Below are 18,355 nucleotides of genomic sequence, written 5' to 3'. Positions count from 1 at the left end.
TGGTTAGGCCTTTTTATCGTCATACAGCTATCGGAAATCTAGTAGTGCCATTAATGTTGATAACATCAACATATCACAATTAATGTCACAATCAATGTGTAAAAAAATTGACAAAGTCCTTGGTTCATAAGCGTTTGAAGTTCGTGATGTAACGGCTAGGTTTCCATTGATGACATAGTCAGCAAGGCCTCGTCAATGACTGTACGGTTGTCGATGGTGTATTATGATTGCTTGACATTCTCGACGCGCGGCATGCCAGTCTTGTGTCGGAGGATCTTTGACACACACGCTGACGCGGTTTACAGTTGAACAGCAGCTCGCAAAAAAGGCGATTGCGATTGCCTGATTCAGCAGGTGCAACAGTCAATATTTATGCAAATGATCATCACCTTTGAAATGTGTTCATTTACGTAAGACCTCGCACTAAAGACGGCGTGAATAGGACAAATTCGAAAAGCGATTAGAAATGTACACCTACCTTGCAAAAGCTGATGCAGTATTTTTATGATGCAAGGTATTATCGTCGTGTGCCGGTATACTTTAAAGTACTGTATCTTTGTTTTTTTTACCAAACTTTTATCAGCAACGATATCACAGATATTAACATGATTGATGTGAGTATATTTTACAGGTACAACGGAAGCTAGCCAGCAACGGAACATCGCATATAATTTTTATTGTCAAACCGGGCCACAACTCTAAGATTGATGATAGAATGAGTGATAATTCTAGAATTTTGTTTTTTCCACCGAGACTCTTACTGCAAGGGTTCAACAATTCCTCATTTCCAAACTTTCTACGAAAAATTTGAGTTAAGATGAGTTAGATATGTGATAAAAAAAAGTCATGAATGGGTAATAGGTCAAACCATACTTGAAAACCATGGTTTGTACACTGATCAAATGGTGAGGTTTTCTCATCAGAGTTTCCGAATGCCTTCAATCTTCAATCTGAAGGCCTACTCAGTGTTTGGAATTTGCTAATCGAAGAAAACGTCTCTTTCTTACAGAAGATTACGTCTAAGACCAACACCAGGCTGACATAGTACGTTCCTTATGATTAGTACTCATTCCTAAACATGCAAAGTCGTCCTTCAAACTAAATATTGTTTTCGGTAGCACAATGCGTCGTTGTTATTAAACTGATCTTATATTTTTTCTCTTCGTAAATATTCGCAAGGTCTTTTCATTCAAACGAGAGTAAGACTAGCAAAGATCTTACACGACTAGCTAAGATCTTAATGTTCTGTAAAACGCCACTGATCATTCACAATCTCCTGAAATTTCTTATCTTACGTCCCGTTGGTTTCCCTCATGAGAATTCCTTCCATTTGAAATGACGCTTTGTTAAGATACATGTAGCCGAACAGAGTTACCTGCAAATTGACACGTTTTATCGCATAGTTTTCATCAGTTCGGATTGCAACTCAAAGTGGCAGTATGCAAACCAGATAACGGTATTTATTACTCCGTCGAACCTCAGTGCTGCTCGTGAAATGCTGACACGAACTTACCGCGCCAAATCCTGCTCTCAAGCTAAAACATTAAATTGGATTGCTTCTCAAATCAGCGTTCACAATCATATTAATCCTCTATTAGAGACTTTCAAATGCCCGCACTGCTATCCTAGATGCTAATAAATAAGCGTACACGTATCTGAAAATGTTAACAAAATTTCCATGTTGTCCATTGCTGATTTTTAATCTAAATTTCAAAAAGACCGCTGAGTGTTCTCGGCTGTGCATTCACATTGATGAAATGTATCAATGCAAAGGCATCAACTGTAAGAGAATTTGATAATGTCAACGGAAGATGATCCTTGTCCATTGCAGGAACACACAAATTCGTTGCATTGAATTTCCAACATAGCTGATTAGGCGTTGCATAAATAAAAGACACTTATGAATCATAATCCTGCGCTTTTTTTTAGAAAATATGAGAGTGTGAGGGGGATGTATTAAGGTAGTATGCGCCTCGAAAGTGAAAGACTTAAACTTTTGCTCAAACTTTCCTCATCAATGGATCTGTCAATCATACTCTTTTCAAAATCTACAATAAAAATCGGGGGTCACTGTGCAAATTTTGGTGCTAGAGAAACAAATTACCCAAGATTACCGATATTTGAAATTCAAAATGGCCCCACCCCTGTGTTAACTCCATGGAGAAAAATGAAATTTTCGATTTTCGAAAAACTGAGACGATGAAATTTTTTTTACACCAAGAGCTTTACAATGAGTCCCCACAAGTGGTAGATCAGAAAAGAATTGTAAAAGTTTGAGAGTCCGAATATCTGTCAACGAGGCGCGTTCTACTCTGAACATGTGTACGAAAAACGTCATGTTATTATCTGTTGACGATCTAGCATCACAATGGAAGAAGCCCATGAAGAAAAGGGGAATGATAAGTATTGTTGGTGATTAACAAAAGAAAATGCACATGGCACAAATGAATGGTTTTGTTATATACAATGCCGAATTATTACACATAAATGCTGATGGTCGATAAACAAGACAGAGGACCTTGGTAGCGGTACAATAAAACGCCAATGTGTTCGCCTGTATAATGCTCGCCTATAAAGTCCTTCAACGCTGGAACTGGTCGGTTTCCAGATGAAACTCCCAAAGTTATTTTATACCCCCCTCCCCGGCAATTGGAGAACCATATGGCCGACTCGTGATAAATGATGCAGTTACGTTGGGTTTAGAATAATTTTAATAACATCATTAAAGTTTCAAATAAAAATGACATAAACATCCTAGTCTTGTTTATACGGGGCTAATTTTCGATCGAAGGAATGAATTACTCTTCGAATTCAACCCACTTTTATTCTTTGGTATAGAGAGAAAAGCTAAAGGTTAAACTATTGTCATTAGACTGTTATTGTCGTTAGAGTGAATATGCATAGACTAATGACCAGACGGAGCGACACTCTAATGAATGAGTGATTGGCAGTATGTTACTCCATAGACCCTCGAGAAAAACGTTTTCTCGAGAGTCTATGGTTACTCAAAGCAAATCTAGAGCCGATTTTGTTGTTTCTCATCGAGCAAATGGGAAAGCGGTATTTTGTGACTGCCTAAGACGTACGCACGTGCACCTGAGAAAAAACACAGAAAATATTTCAATTGTTGGACGTTAAACTGTAAAAGACGCAGCGAGGCCTTGCAATCGGGCAGTGATGGGCTCATCTCGCCGAAAACCCCGCGGGAAATATCGATCAATTGTTCGCGGACTGACGTCTGCATTGAATATTCGCCCCCTGTCAGACGTCATCAACAGGGATTCCGGATGCGACAGTGCGACGTGAGCAAGCGCGTGTCCTTCACATGGTGAGACGGCACTATTTGATGTTGAAAACAAGATCCTTCGCTGCCGCTGTCGGTCACGACACCCATTATACCAAAACCGAACGACGTTTGGCATATATAGTATGCGTGATTTGCCCGGCTATTGACCTTGACATAGGTAGCTATATTGTTTGGTGGCCTGAACCGGCGGGAACACAACATGGAATACTCAATTCGATTGGCGTACATTGGTCGCTTTGGAAATCACATGCAGATTTGATGGGATAAAACACTTGAAGAGGAAACAACGGATTCCATATAATCTTCTGTGTCAACATTATCTGGGCAAGAAGTTAGATGATCGCTGAAAGCTCGTGAGTTGTATCTGGCATGACCCGGCTTTACGAAAACGATAGCTCGTTTGAGAATTTCACTAACGTTTTGGGTCATACGACGATGCAGGTAACTCTCGCACCGTCAGAGCAGAGCAACTTCCGCTCGTCAAATTTTACCGAACAGCCCGACGTAACGTCGACAGAATGGGACTTTTCGAACGGAATCTCCACTGCGTTGGCGTCTGCGAACCTGACTTTGCTCGGAGAAGACGCAACTTTTACCCCGCCGACTGTCCAAGACACCCCGGCCACGACACCGAATTGGTGGCAGGAACTGAACGTTATGATCAGCATCGTACAACCGGTCATATACGGCACTATCTGTTTCTGCGGCATAATTGGTAACCTACTCGTCATACTAGTGCTACTGCGCTATTCAAGCATGAAAACGCTGCCTAACATTTACATCCTCAATCTGGCAACAGCAGATTTCCTTTTCATGCTGACAATACCGTTCGTCGCATATCAGTTCGTCACAGAAAAATGGATATTCGGTTACGTCATGTGCAAGTTTGTAATGTCATTCGACGGGATGAACCAATTCACGGGAGTGTTCCTTCTGACTGCGATGAGCTTGGACCGGTACATGGCATTTTCATACCCGATCAAGTCGCTCTTAGTCCGAACGCTCCGAAACACGCGGATAATCTGCATCCTGATGTGGGTGTTGTCCGGCGTGGTTTGTCTCCCGCTTTGGATATATTCTGGAATGTTGATCGACCAGTATACCAACGCAACTGTCTGTACTTTAACTTGGACGGAGAGTGTTCACAGCACGTTTATTTTATATGCCTTTACGCTCGGGTATGTCATCCCTTTGTTAATCATTTCGACTTGCTACATATCCATTATCCGATTGATCTCAAAAAATAAACAGCCCGGGGAGCCGGGCCTTAGCAAACGGGGCTCCAGACGAGTTGCAGTGTTAGTGATCATGGCAGTGCTGACTTTCGCTTTCTGTTGGCTTCCTTTCTATGTCATGCAGATCAAGTTCGCGTTTTTCCCAGGACCGTACACTAAAGCCGCTGCAATTGCCACTTTAGTGTCGATGTGTTTGAGTTACAGCAACAGCGCCCTGAATCCGATTGTCTATACATTTGTTGGAAGAAATTTCAAGGAGAGTATTGGCCGATTAGTATGCTGCAAAGGAGATATGCCTAGAAAAGCCCAGAGTGCGTACCTATCCAGCTCTCGCAATAAACTCTCGCGACAACTGATGAAAGGTCTTTCCGCCAAGAAGTACATAAGCAAGCAGTCCCCTGAACCCAATATACACGTACTGGCATACCATAATGCAGCGTATCAAATAAGCGTCAGCGATAACTCTCCGAGCGCTCTGCAGTTGATCCATTAACCGATCACCCGCCCCAGCAAGGAACTAACTCACTCACTGATAGTGGTCAACAAAAACACGACACCGTGCAAACTTCGTTTGCAAATGGTAAGATCGGGAATCAAGATCAATCTAAGTATTACGCCGGACGAGAAACACCAGTTATTAGGCCTGAGAACAGCAAAGACGACAAAATATCCATTGGAAATCTTGAAATCGCCTTATCCACGATGTTTGAAAAGGAAAAGAGCAAAGATGACAAAATGTTGGATACAGAAAATACCACAGACGTTCAAGGGACAAGCGCAGTATCAACTGCTTAAAACAATTCAGGTCATCCATTTGTATTTAATCCAAAACGTGTCAGTGCAGTACCAAGTTAACAATCATACCAGCTAAATATAAATAAACTGCATCGTCTTTTCTAGGGATCAAAAGTAGCCGTGAAGCTTCAAAACAAACTGTATCCTTCGAAAGGTTTTCGAAAGTGCTGTTCATGAAGACGCAGTGCAGTATTTCGAAATTCAAACGCAGGACGGTACTGTTCCTTTTCAAATTTATATTTTTGCGAATTTCACTCCATTGTTGTCACTTTTGTACATATGCCAAGTATGGTTTCCCAGGGTAACCCCTCTTATTTCATCAAGAAACGCTAAATTGACAGCGGAGAATCACACTATTATGTTCATACGTATGCGTTGGAAGACATACCTCCTCTAGTCCACGTCCTTGCAAAATTTCACCGTTTGTAGTAGTTTCAATTTCATAATGAGCCCACCGAGACAAACATACGATTAATATACACATCATAATCTTTTCTTGTTAATTTCAAAAAGCGATGAAATGAATATCATCGTTTTGGCAACCCACCTAATGTGACAGTTTGTTGCTTGCTAACTCCACAACTACGTTCGAACATTGAGTGCTCAGCAAGCAGACTACAGTTAATTTGGCGCTTGCTAAAAATTGCTCAAAATTACAGCCACTCTCCTCTTTGTAATTTTATCACGTAAACCTCGACAGGGATTGTACATAAAAGCTTGTGCGCTAGGCGTACAGTTACTATATCTATTGAGCTTTCTATTTTAACAAGCGTCTTTATTTTAGACCTTTGATCCACCCGATTTTATTTTGTATGCGGAGAGCTTGCTTCTGCTAACAGGGTTATACGCTCTGCTGACAATGCAAAGCATCGTCAGCTGTATCGATCTAAATCCTGGGAAGCCAGCATTGCCCGTATTTCCGAGTTTAGAATTGAGGTGATATTTATCCCGGAAGGACAAACTGCCACGTTTATTTCACATTTCATCGAGTGAGTCATCTTTTAATACTTAATATCAGCAGCAGTACTATTCTAAATCTATTTATTCCTGACACTTTTCGTGTAGAATTACCAGTCGTGTTGCGTCAAATGCCTAGCAGTGATGCGGTGTCGCTAAGTTTGGTCTTTTAAATGTCACAATGAGACCATAATGGTACACATATCACATAAAAATTATGTTAATGTCATCATGACAAAGCGTAAAGGGGATATTCACCGAGATTTTATCAAACTTTAATAACAATTGAGAGCTATTCATATTTTCATATACAAGGCATATTTCTCTTCCCTTTCACTTTATATTCACTTTAATGTCCATAATTGATTATTTATATTCGTTTTCATGCAACCAACGCCCTCATACATGTTCATAAACACCATACTGAACCACAGTCAAATCGGACAGCTAGTCGCGCAAATAGGAAACAAGAATAATGAACAATGCACGCGTAAAGATCACATAAAACAGAATGACATTAAATATTCATCAAGTGCACAATCAAATGTACAGATTAAAAAACTACTTCTAATCTACTACCAAATAATGTGTTGCGTAAAACCATGGAATAATCAATAGATCTCACTGGTTGCTAGCTTCGTAAACCCTGGACCCCAGGATCTGTCTTAAGATTTTCAATTTGATCACTGTAAATATATTAAAATTCAACATCGAATAAACTATGTTATTTCCTCGACACGGGATACTTGCCGTCTGGTTATTATCTCTTCGAATTCATTGACAGTATATTATTTTATTTACATTATGATGCAAAGATTTCTTTCACGACTAGGAGATTTGAAAAATTCACTTTAAATCACCACTTTCACTCTGAAATCTGCTGTAATTGAACCACTCAAGCACCATACATAGGTATTTAAACATTTTACCAAGGTCATGTTCTTAAGCTCCATTGCACTCACAAGTCAACATGGGTCACTATAAGACGGTAAATACTGTGAAATTTCATTGTCTTCACGGAGTCTAAGGAGTAGTTCTACTTCTTCAAAGAGTCCTCCAGAGTAGTTCAACGACTTCCAAGGCTCTGTGTTCTGGCGCCGTGTCACTTTCAATAACTGCAGTTAAAGGTAGATCTCACTTCAGGGAGCCAAGGTTTAAATACCTTTATGTGGAGTCGATAATTGAAGATGGCTTATTTCGAAATAACTACTTAACATGTAATAGGCGCCCTCAGATGTGATTTTGTTATCTTCAGGATTAGGCTAATCGTGTGGTGAAGAACATGTATCATGCTTTTGCAAAGTCATGCATGCACCTGATTAAAATTGTTAGAGACTCAGATTTTCATGATTCCCGCACGGATTACTGGTATCTCAGTTTCCAAATTTCCTTGTTTTCTATCGTTTCGAAATTTACGTTGTTTTATACGAGTGATACGTAAAGTTGGTAACATTGAATACCAATGTCAAACTATACCGTGTAGTTCTATCCATGCTGCAATTGACGACCCCCAAACCGGTAACAGGCATACATGTAAATTTAGAGATCGCCACACAAGACATACATATTCTCGGTTACCAGCTGTGCTTAAATAATACCCACAAAAGCAAAGGGAAGTTTTCAGTGGCAATTAAAGGGAATTCACAGAGAACAGACAAAACATTTACATAAAGCCACCACACTGGAAACACAACGTAAAGCATTGATATAAGATCATTGCCCTGCCTTCTCGCCATGACTTTCCTTTCAGCGGAAAACGTTCAAATACATCTTGTAAATCAAAATTCCACCCTGACGGAAACACTCTTGCCATATCGGAAATTTAGTAGGAAAATGGAGTGAATGAAATCCATTAGAATAATAATTCAAATTGTCAGCTTGACATTCAGCAGGATCAACATATCAGACTGATTTTAGGTTTTCGGAAACATCTTTATACGTGTCTAGGAAATAAAGACTTAATGCACAATTACCCGCAGCATGGCGGGGAAACCGACAGGAAAAATTCACTTAAAGACACGACAGAACAAGTCATGTCTTTGAAACTCTAAAAATCTAAAAAAAAGCAAATGATCGGTTGGAACAGATGGCGTCAAAAATTGGAGTTCGAATGAACTTTGTCAGGCAAGAGTTCAACTTCAGGAAATTCTTCTGATAACATATAAACTCGTTGATAAGAAACCGCCACTTAACATAGAACTGCAAGCCGGCAAGCCACGTTGGATCGGTTTGCTAAGCAAATTACAATACAGTTAGCTTTCACAGCCCACTAGACCTTTGCACGTATTTATGAAGGTAAATCGAAATCCCCTTTCACATCAAGTGACTGTGAAATCTGATCAATAGGGAGAGACAAAGATACATCTTCAGAATTAAGACAACATCAGCAGCGTTACGTAATACTGAACAATCTAACAATCTGGAGTATATGGCCAAAAAATCAATGAGTTTCAAAATGGCTCATTCAGTTCGAATTTATCAGTTTTTTCATCCTTCCTATACTCATTTTATTGCTAATTTCGCGAGTAGAAAGTCGATTGTCCTCTATGGTGTTCACTTTGTTGCCCTTGACCTTGCCTTTTTGTCCCCTATTCAGTGACGTTAATTTCCTGAACCTTCCATTCAACGGCAGATAATTTTCAGGAGGACCGCCACTCGCTGTTAACGTGTACTACGTTGTTTTCCCCGTGTTTAGCATTACTAACAGAATCAGTTTTGTTGAAAGATGTTCCGAGAGGCTCTCAAGATCTAGTTAACATACCCGGAAACATGAAGCCATTTCGCTTTATCGTGAAAAGAAAACTCATAGTCATTAATCAGCATCGTTGATATTCCTGGTAACTCGACAATTAGTCATTGCTAGCACATTGGTAACTTACCAGTCCAAGATAGACTACTCTTGTAACAAAACCCTATGACCTCAGTCTTTTGATATTTTTTGTCTATACTTTTCCACACTACTTACAGTTTTTATCTTTCAGCATCTGTTACAGGGATTACCCTTTCATCTGGAGCAAGTCTATTCTTAACTGCCGGACCAAATTTCTACCAACTACACGATTGGGACTAATGTGGAGAATAGGATCTTTTAATTGTTCAAATTTACCAAAAGTGTTAGGTGCCCTATTGCTGAAAGTTGCAATAGTACAATTACCCATAGAAACAAGTGAATTGCAAAAAAAATAGGAAGAATAGTAGACGAGTTTGAATTTGCTGATTAAACCAACATTACTACAACATCCTTTTCTCCAAAATTAGTTCCAATCGTGTTCAATACTCCTCAGACAGCTTCACAAAGTCTTTGATTTCATTGGTTTTCCTCTGGAGGATCGTTGTCATTCAGAAAACACAGGGGTTAGGCAGAGCTACTACTAAAGCACTTCAAGATTCGTTGCAGTGTGTGTAACGCAGACAAAACACGAACAAGATGGATTGTAATCCTATCGTATATTACAATGACAATAATTTGGATGCCTATGGCTTCTAACACTGTGACGGAGTATTATTTTCAAGCAAGCGCATTCAATCAATCTGCGATTGTAGGTTATCTTACTGTGTTTCTTAGACCCTTACAAATATGTGCCCACAGTGTCTAACGTGGTCTAGAACGTTAGTTCCGTGATTATGAATACTTTTCAAATCTCTGGTTACAATAAACATAGGGTTCAGAAGTTTATTAAAAACAAAGTTGCACTAGGCTCGTGGGTACAGCGGTCAGAACTCTCAGCTCGAGATACAACTTATACTTTTTGTTGAAAGGAAAGCTTACTTCCTTCTGTCGACTTGTCAATATTTTTATTGAGGTTAATTTTTCTAAAGTTTTATGTGTATACAATTAGTATATCCTAATCCATTCTGCCAAAACTGAAAATTCCAAGAAACTAATGAATTCTTCGTGTTGCGACCAAAGGCATGCGAAGTCGATAGATTTCGGACTTTGATGACGTCAAAGATGGATCATTCTCGTTGTCAATAGTAACAATGGGGAGAATGTTGTTTCCAAAGTGAACAAAAATGGACACAATAATAGAGCCAATGTACACCGAAGTCATCTTTATGTGTCCATTTTATAAATACAAATTAACTAAAGAGGGGAAGACCCTGACCAAAAATGCTGCATTTTGTCATTGTGCTCATACGACAGTTAAGGTAGTTTCTGCCTCGCAAATGAAAAACATAATCTTTTGCCCAAACTTTCCTCAAGCAAACTTTCAACCATTCTCTCTCAAAATCAAGAATAAATTCAAAATGGCCGCCATCTCTGTTTTACCTCTACTGGGAAAATAAAATTTCCAATTTTAAAAAACTAAGTCGACGAAAACTTTATCTACTCCATAAGCTTCAAAATGAGCCGCAACATGTGATAAACCAAAAGAATATTGTAAAAGTTTGAGTGAGAATCCGAAAATCTGTTACATATACTGAATATATGAGAATTTTGATTTGCAATCCGACCATCTCCAGATATGCATAAATTATCATTGCATTGTATGGGTATTGAAATAAACCTCATTTTGTAGTCTACCCAGTTAACAATGTCGTGCTGTACTTGTTGGGTCAGGCCATGTTCGCTTTTATGCCTAAGAAGGTTAGCATATGGTTGAGTGAATACCGTTTTACTAAAGTAATGACATAGATGAGTTGTATTATGATTCCCCATGAGATGTGTGTTCCGCTTTAATACATCACGAAGAGTGACAGCTCTCTCATCCTCTTCAGTTCCTTTCTTTTACCATCATTGTAAGTGTCTATATGGATGGTTATGAACGTTAACACCATCACATTCCAGAAAGGTCACCATACCTGATGCTTCATAAAGGTATGACTTAATAAATCGTATCTTTATTTATGTTCACTAATTGTTCCACTTGCAGCATCACATTGTGTGGTATAAGATACGCTCAGTCTAATAGAAAACATTCAGGAAGTATGCGACTCGAAAGTGAAACACTTAAACATTTGCTCAAACTTCCCTGAATGAAACTTTCAACCATCCTCTTACCAAATCAACAATAAAAATCGGGGGTCACCGTGCAAAGTTTGGAACTAACGAAAAAAAGTCACCCAATATTTTGCAACATTTGAAATCCAAAATGGCCGCCATTCCCGTGTTAATCTATGTGGGAAAATTAAAGTTTAGATTTTCGAAAAACTAAGCCAGCGACACTTTTTCTTTTTCCAAGAGCTTTAACATGAACCCCCACAAGTGGTAGATCAGCAAATAATTGTATAAATTTGAGAGTCCGACTATCTGTACCTGAGGCGCGTTCTACCTTAACACCGAACCTCACTTTCAGTAGTCTAATGCACGGTCAGTCACTGTCTATGCTTTGGTTTGTCTCTGCTTCCTATTCTTTCTATATGCCTCTGTCCCTGACACCGTAGTGTTTCAATTTGTGTTCCATCTATTCTCATCACGTTCCGATTTATATTGTTTTACTTTTAATCAGATTTATCCATAAAGCGCAAAGCTTAGCACTTGTCAGGATCGCCAGATATGATTACTATGTCGGCTTTCTCTCAGCCTAGTGTTCCCATATTTCGCAAATTACCATCACAGAAACGTCAATATTTAATACGACGTTTGTCTCCTTTGCACAGGCAAATACCTTCTGAACTCTGACCTTATCGGCTCGTGGAACATATTGTAATTGCCAGCTGAGAATACACTGGCAAGGTTGTATAGGGGTAATACTGTATTTATAGAAACACGTTATCTTTTGTTAAGGCAACTTGCAAAAGTTCATACAAGTAACTAATTATTCAATCATTTTTATACATTTTGTCCAAAATTAACAAAACACTATCTACACGTGTCGATATATTGTATCCCAATTCTACATGATTAAGGGGTTCCTGGCGAGTTTTCTGCGGCAACCAAATCCCTCTGTCGACTGCCGACAGCGTTCTTCATCACCTATATGATGTTGTACTTTAATCTATCGCATTTGTTCTGTCGTGAAAGTGGAAGACGAGAAGATTAAAATATCAAGCACGGCGTGTCGTAGTCAAACAAGAGAGTGGTGGCTCTGCGACGCCATGCAGTGATCCAATTATCTGCATCTGGTGCAAGTCGACCATGCGATTTTTTCCCATTCGGGCTGTTTGACTTATCGCTTTCGAGATCGTAGGTTCGTTTTTAATTTGTCTGCGCCAACAAACTGTCATTCATATACAGTTGAATCTGAAGGTCATGTCTTCCTTCATGCCATGGATCACGGTCACTCCACAAACTGGATAAATGATTTTTTTCTGGAAAAGAGTAATAACGTTTACATGGACGATAGAAAAACAGTGAAGCAAACCAACACGGAAAAGTTGATTTTCAAAGTGAACACAATCTCTTTTTGTTCGGAGTAACCTAACTTTTCACCTACATGCTATGTATGCAGAAATTAATTGAAAATCAGCGATACTCGAGGCAGAGTATTCATTACCGTATACGTGGACAAAATTAATTTCGTTTTGCTTAACAACTAATCTCTTGTGAAATCACGCAGGCTTATAATTTGCAACAGGATGCCGAGAATCGATCGGATTGTATAATCGTGATTAGTTTTAATCTCGTTCGAAATTCTCCCGGGGAATGCAAAGGTATGGTTTGATATGATTGGAATTTCCGTGTTTAATGCTGTACACGTGCACGGTTATCATACTCCAAGATCCCAACAATGCTTGTTTCATGCCTACCCTTCATATCATTTATTGTTTAGCACGCGAAAGCTTAGCGTATGCATGAATCATTCATACGCACCTCAGTCACACACCGTGCTTAAACAACGAGACCGATCCCTACACAACAGGTGTAATGTAAGAGGTCTTTCTTCATTTCCTGTAAATCTATACTTGTTGAGTTATATTCGACATGATTGAAAGGTACTGTTTATTTTTTTATCAACAAGACGTTGATTACTAAGCAATGTGGTCGACAAGGCGTCAAATAACATGTTTTGTTGACTAGTGTGTGTGTTTTTTCGTAAACTCCCAGTGTCATGTTGAGAATACAATATAACTCGTGGGTAATAGCACATGCATTTGTGTTATACTGAAAGGATAGAAGTTGAAACGCGATCGCTATTTTCCAATTAAGTACTGCTGGTACTTCCGAGAGTAATTTTCTTACCGCGCGACAGATTGCGTAAGCGCGTCTATGGTGTACTGAAAACTTCAAGGGAATTAAAGTATCAATTATCACACCCAAAACACTATCTTTCCGTCGCTCATTGTAAAAGTCTTGCGTATGATCAATGCTTTAGGCTCAGAGCTGGGGCTTTGTCTCATCACTGCACCCGCAAGCCATGGTTTTGCAACGTCAACTCAGTATTATGTACAAAGAACGTGTAAGACCACGGAAATATGAGCAAGGTAATCGCCCTTGGCGCTACAATTTACCGGGCCTTTGACTTTCCCGAAAGCCATCGAGAGACTTGCCGGCGCCACGCTCAGTGAAAAGTACAAAATACTGGTTAAAAAGAGGATGATGTAAACTTGTCTTTCAGAGGATAATAACCCTTCTGTCGAGTGAGGTTAAATTGGGGCATCTGTAGAACACTGGGTCCAATTTACCTCATGAAAAACAATCAGGTTTTCTTCAGGGATCTCTATAAGTACTGAAAATAGGGCATGACATTTGCCGGGTGGGGATGGGTGGATGAAGTACCCTATCCCTCCCCTCCCCTCCCTCCCCCCTCTCTCTCCCCTCACTTTAACAAAATATCTAATGTCAGAGTACTGTCGCATCATCGTTACCTGTAAGAGAAATAGAAAAGTGCGATTAACATACACGCAGAGGACTCGACCTAAACCACCACTCATTCGACTGCAATTTATGAGGTACTTGTAATTTCACGTAAATTGCAATAGCCATTTCTAATTCCACCACCAATGCCCCATGAGATAATGCCATTTAATATATCCATTGTTGCATTTACACCTGTCTTTGCGTCGACTGTTTTAATAATCAATTTGCATAATTGATTTTGCATACTTTGCACTTTCAAACCTTAACAGTGCCACATGTACTAGAGTTCTCCAGTTGGACCTGATGATGCCCTGTAAGCAGGGCGAAAGCTAGTCACCGTGAAAGCCTTTTTGTTGTGTCTTGTTGAGACCATCCTCACTTCCGATTATATATATATATATATATGTATATATATTATATATATATATATATATATATATATATATATATATATATATATATATATATATATATATATATATATATATATATATATATATATAATTATATATATAAGTTTATCTGAATGCTCATATATGTTGAAACTTGCTATTTAGTAAATTTCAACAGAAAACAGACAGGTGGTTGAAATTCGGAAATAACAGAGTATCAAGGTGTATCACAAAAAGCGCCTTTCCAGGATGAATTAAGCAGTACAAGGTACAGGTGGCCGGTGAAAACGCTCTTAACAGCTTCATAGAATGTGTCAAATGTAACGTGAAGAAGTCACTGCTTCGATCAGAAAGGCCCTGTTGTAAGTGAAGAGAAGAGTAAAGTTGAAGTAAAAGTGTAGCGTTGCTACGACGGTCATCTCTTTTGATGTGGAGGTCATATCAGGCCAAAAGATTGACTGCGTAAAGGCACCTTCTTTGAACAATAGAAACTGTCGAAAAAGGTAATTATTTCAATACTTGTGGTGTTCCCATCCACCAAAACTTTAACTGTTACCTTCAAATAAAGCGGTTGTCAAGATTGTCGGCGAGTATCATTTACAGATTGGTAAAGCGTTTGTCAAGCAGAGTGTTTTTCATGTTTTTGAAACGATAAAGCCACAAGATTTTTATGGTTATTTGAGGTGATGAGAGGCAGTCATCCAAAAATGCAATTTCTCTTACCATTTCGCGAAAAGACGTTGCCAATAATACTGCACTGGGTAAAGCCTGGATTAGCCATCATACCGGACTGTTAGAGCATGAATATTTAGAGAGGCTCGGTTACAAACATTTTTCAGTAAACCTCGCTCAGCTGGCTACAAATTAAAAGAAACCGAAGGGCGAACAAATACCATATATGATATAAGGCAATTAGCTGCACGTGAAGAAAGCCTTTCGCAATGCCGCACGATCAAAGAACATTACACACAGCAATTATTTTGTCCAGTGGTGGTCTAAATATGCCCTACTTACGATATTTGACCGTGTAAAATTAATCTTTCTGCAAAATGAATGTCACATTACAGTGGTAACCGTTGATTATTTGAAACTATGCCCTTACGGCACAGTTACTCCTTCTCATAGTAAAACTTGGTGTACATGTATATCAACCTGGCCCTTTTCGCAAGATCGCTAATCTTTATGTTACAATCACCTTCGTTGTTCTTAAAGTTCAAAACGGGTCAGAGTAAATAACATAGGATGTTGGCAACTCTGTTCACTGAGATCAACTAGTTCCTGTCATAATAAGTTGCTTTATACCGGAACCCTTTTTGAAACACCATGCTGTCAACCATGGGAACGAAAGAAAGGCTGGTACAGTAAAAAACAACCAAATTTCCCATATGTAATACCCTTAGACTTGTGGAAGCCAGTGAATCAGACGATAATGTTATCTGTGAAAGTATTCAGTGTCTGCAAAGCGTTCTCCGGTCTTTCCATAAAATGTCAAGCAATGATGAAGTTACAGGCATTCAACAGAGGTCTGGTTACCGAACTTGCACGTCAACCATTTTCTTGTGCAGCTAACTTTCCGGTGGAAAAAATTAAGATGCTCAATACGGGATCGCCGAATAGAAAAGGAATTGTCTTAACTTCAGGTAACTCATAACCAGAAACTACCTCATATATTTCTACGCGATCGTCACTGGTCGCCCTGGGAGCTCTGTGTCGAAGAACTTATGAGACATGTGATTGAGTGTTTTACATGTGAACATTTAGCTTCCTTGTTTTCTCTAAAACCGTTGAGCTTATAACAGAAGACACGAAAACTCCCTCGTGGGGGAATCGAATTACTCACATGTTACGAAGGGTTGTAAATTATGCAGGAAAAATCTTTTAGCGACAGCTGGAGTGTTTTATACAAAAAATATTCATGGCATTCAAAAAAGTCATTTAAAATTTGATCGGATATAAAAGGAATCATGTTTCTTTCCGAAATAGGCGAAGTGTGTGATTGTAAGTGTGAGTTTCAGGAGATATGTACTTATTGCCTAACGCATTTCCTGAACGATGCCATATTTGGTCATGAGTATGGCACTACCTCACAAGTGACGATGGTAGAGGTTGTGTGACGTAAAGGACGTTCGACGCATTCGTTTTATTTAAATCTAAGCCACCATCCAACAGGCGAAAACCCAGTTGCAAGATCAGCCGCCCCTTTCTTCTGGTCGTGAGTCTGGCGTGTGAATATGGTGGACATAATTTCGCAAAGAACCAATCTGTTTTTGATCCTACTTCGCTCTGTATATCTCCGCACGTGTTTAATAAGACCACGAGCAAAGCAAATATCATGAGTAACGTACTGTATCGTTTTCATGGAAAAACATTTCCATTTAGCTGGCACGATGTGACACAAGACAGTGGTATGACGACTGTATTGTTAATCTAAAGAAAGTACATTTTTCTGCAAAACGATTTCCTTGCGAAGAATCAATTCTACACGACTCGATGCAAGGTTTGAATGGCTTCTGATGCGGTACAAATTTTAAACATCAGAAATTGCCTTAGTTTAGTTTCGACCGTGTTTCTCTTTCTTCTCGCTTCCTATACATATCAAATATAAATGTTTCAAAGAATAGCTGTGTTGAGTTGAGTCCCCCTCAAGTCAGTTGACGTAGGATAATTTTTACTGATGAGTCAGTGAGAGTCAGGAAAACCTTATTACGAAGCGGTATAGTCATCAGGAATTGTTCTGTGCGTCCCGCGGCGGAGTTAAAAACCCCCCAAAATTCTCAGAGGTGCAGAAAGACACACAGGCACAGATACAGACACCCTCAAACCCGTACCCGTATATATATCCTGTATGTATGTATGTATGTATGTATGTATGTATGTATGTATGTATGTATGTATGTATGTATGTATGTATGTATGTATGTATGTATGTATGTATGTATGTATGTATGTATGTATGTATGTATGTATGTATGTATGTATGTATGTATGTATGTATGTATGTATGTATGTATGTATGTATGTATGTATGTATGTATGTATGTATGTATGTATGTATGTGTGTGTGTGTGTGTGTGTGTGTGTGTGTGTGTGTGTGTGTGTGTGTAGGTAGGTAGGTAGGAAGGTAGGTGGATGGGTGGGTGGCTAGTTAGGTGGGTGGTTAGGTACGTTGATGGGTATGTTGCATATGCTCTGTATGTTATTCATGATTGTGTGACCTTACTGTCAGTGATGTGACGACCTCGTCAGTTACCGAAAAAATGTTCTATTGGAAAATGTTTTATATTTCAATCCCACCACATGAAAATCGATGTTGTTGACGTCACGAGGGATAACGAGAAATTTACAATTACAAACTTTTTCTCCAAATACTACGAAAATACTGATGACGACATTAACAGAAATGAATTCGGCGTTGGTTAAAGGTCTGCAAATCGTCACAATTAAAATAACCTCTACGGGGCATACACAGTATGTCCTATCGGTTCGTGCGTTTTGTATGTAAAGAGGTTTTGTTGGTAACAGTTGCGAAAGCTTACAACGCTTGTCATAAATGGGTAAGACCGGTACAGTGCTGATTGATGGCAGTTTTAATCCATTTAAAACAATGTGTCTCTGCTTCAATGCTTCCATAGTTACATATTCAGTGCCTAAAATTTAGGTTTCATAGATGTTTCCATTAGTGCTTTCAAGCTATCTGGTTGAAAGGGTTGTATATCGTTACTCCCTTTATACTATTTTTTAACACTTGGAATAAACATCGGTAGCCAAGAAAGAATTGGCACGACTTGTGTATCAGTCGTATGTGAAAAGCAATAGTGTTTGACAAGAAAAAGCTGAAATAAGAAATTGGACAAATTCGATCACTTTTCCCGCAGAACTCAATGAAGCAATTCCGTGATTTGCCAAAAGGCCTTCGGAGAGTAATCAC

The 18,355-nt window shown here is 39.1% G+C and overlaps 1 protein-coding gene across 1 annotated transcript; it reads left to right on the top strand.

The window, feature by feature from the left end:
* The first annotated feature begins 2,930 nt into the window (after positions 1-2,930).
* Positions 2,931-7,037, top strand: LOC139121874 (somatostatin receptor type 2-like). Its single transcript, XM_070687136.1, has one exon. It carries the CDS (start codon positions 3,677-3,679, stop codon positions 5,033-5,035), a length of 1,359 nt encoding a protein of 452 aa, XP_070543237.1. The 5' UTR covers positions 2,931-3,676; the 3' UTR covers positions 5,036-7,037.
* The last annotated feature ends 11,318 nt before the right edge of the window (positions 7,038-18,355 follow it).

Source organism: Ptychodera flava, chromosome 21, assembly GCF_041260155.1.
Source record: "Ptychodera flava strain L36383 chromosome 21, AS_Pfla_20210202, whole genome shotgun sequence".
Taxonomy (NCBI): domain Eukaryota; kingdom Metazoa; phylum Hemichordata; class Enteropneusta; family Ptychoderidae; genus Ptychodera; species Ptychodera flava.
This window is presented reverse-complemented; position numbering and strand designations above follow the sequence as displayed.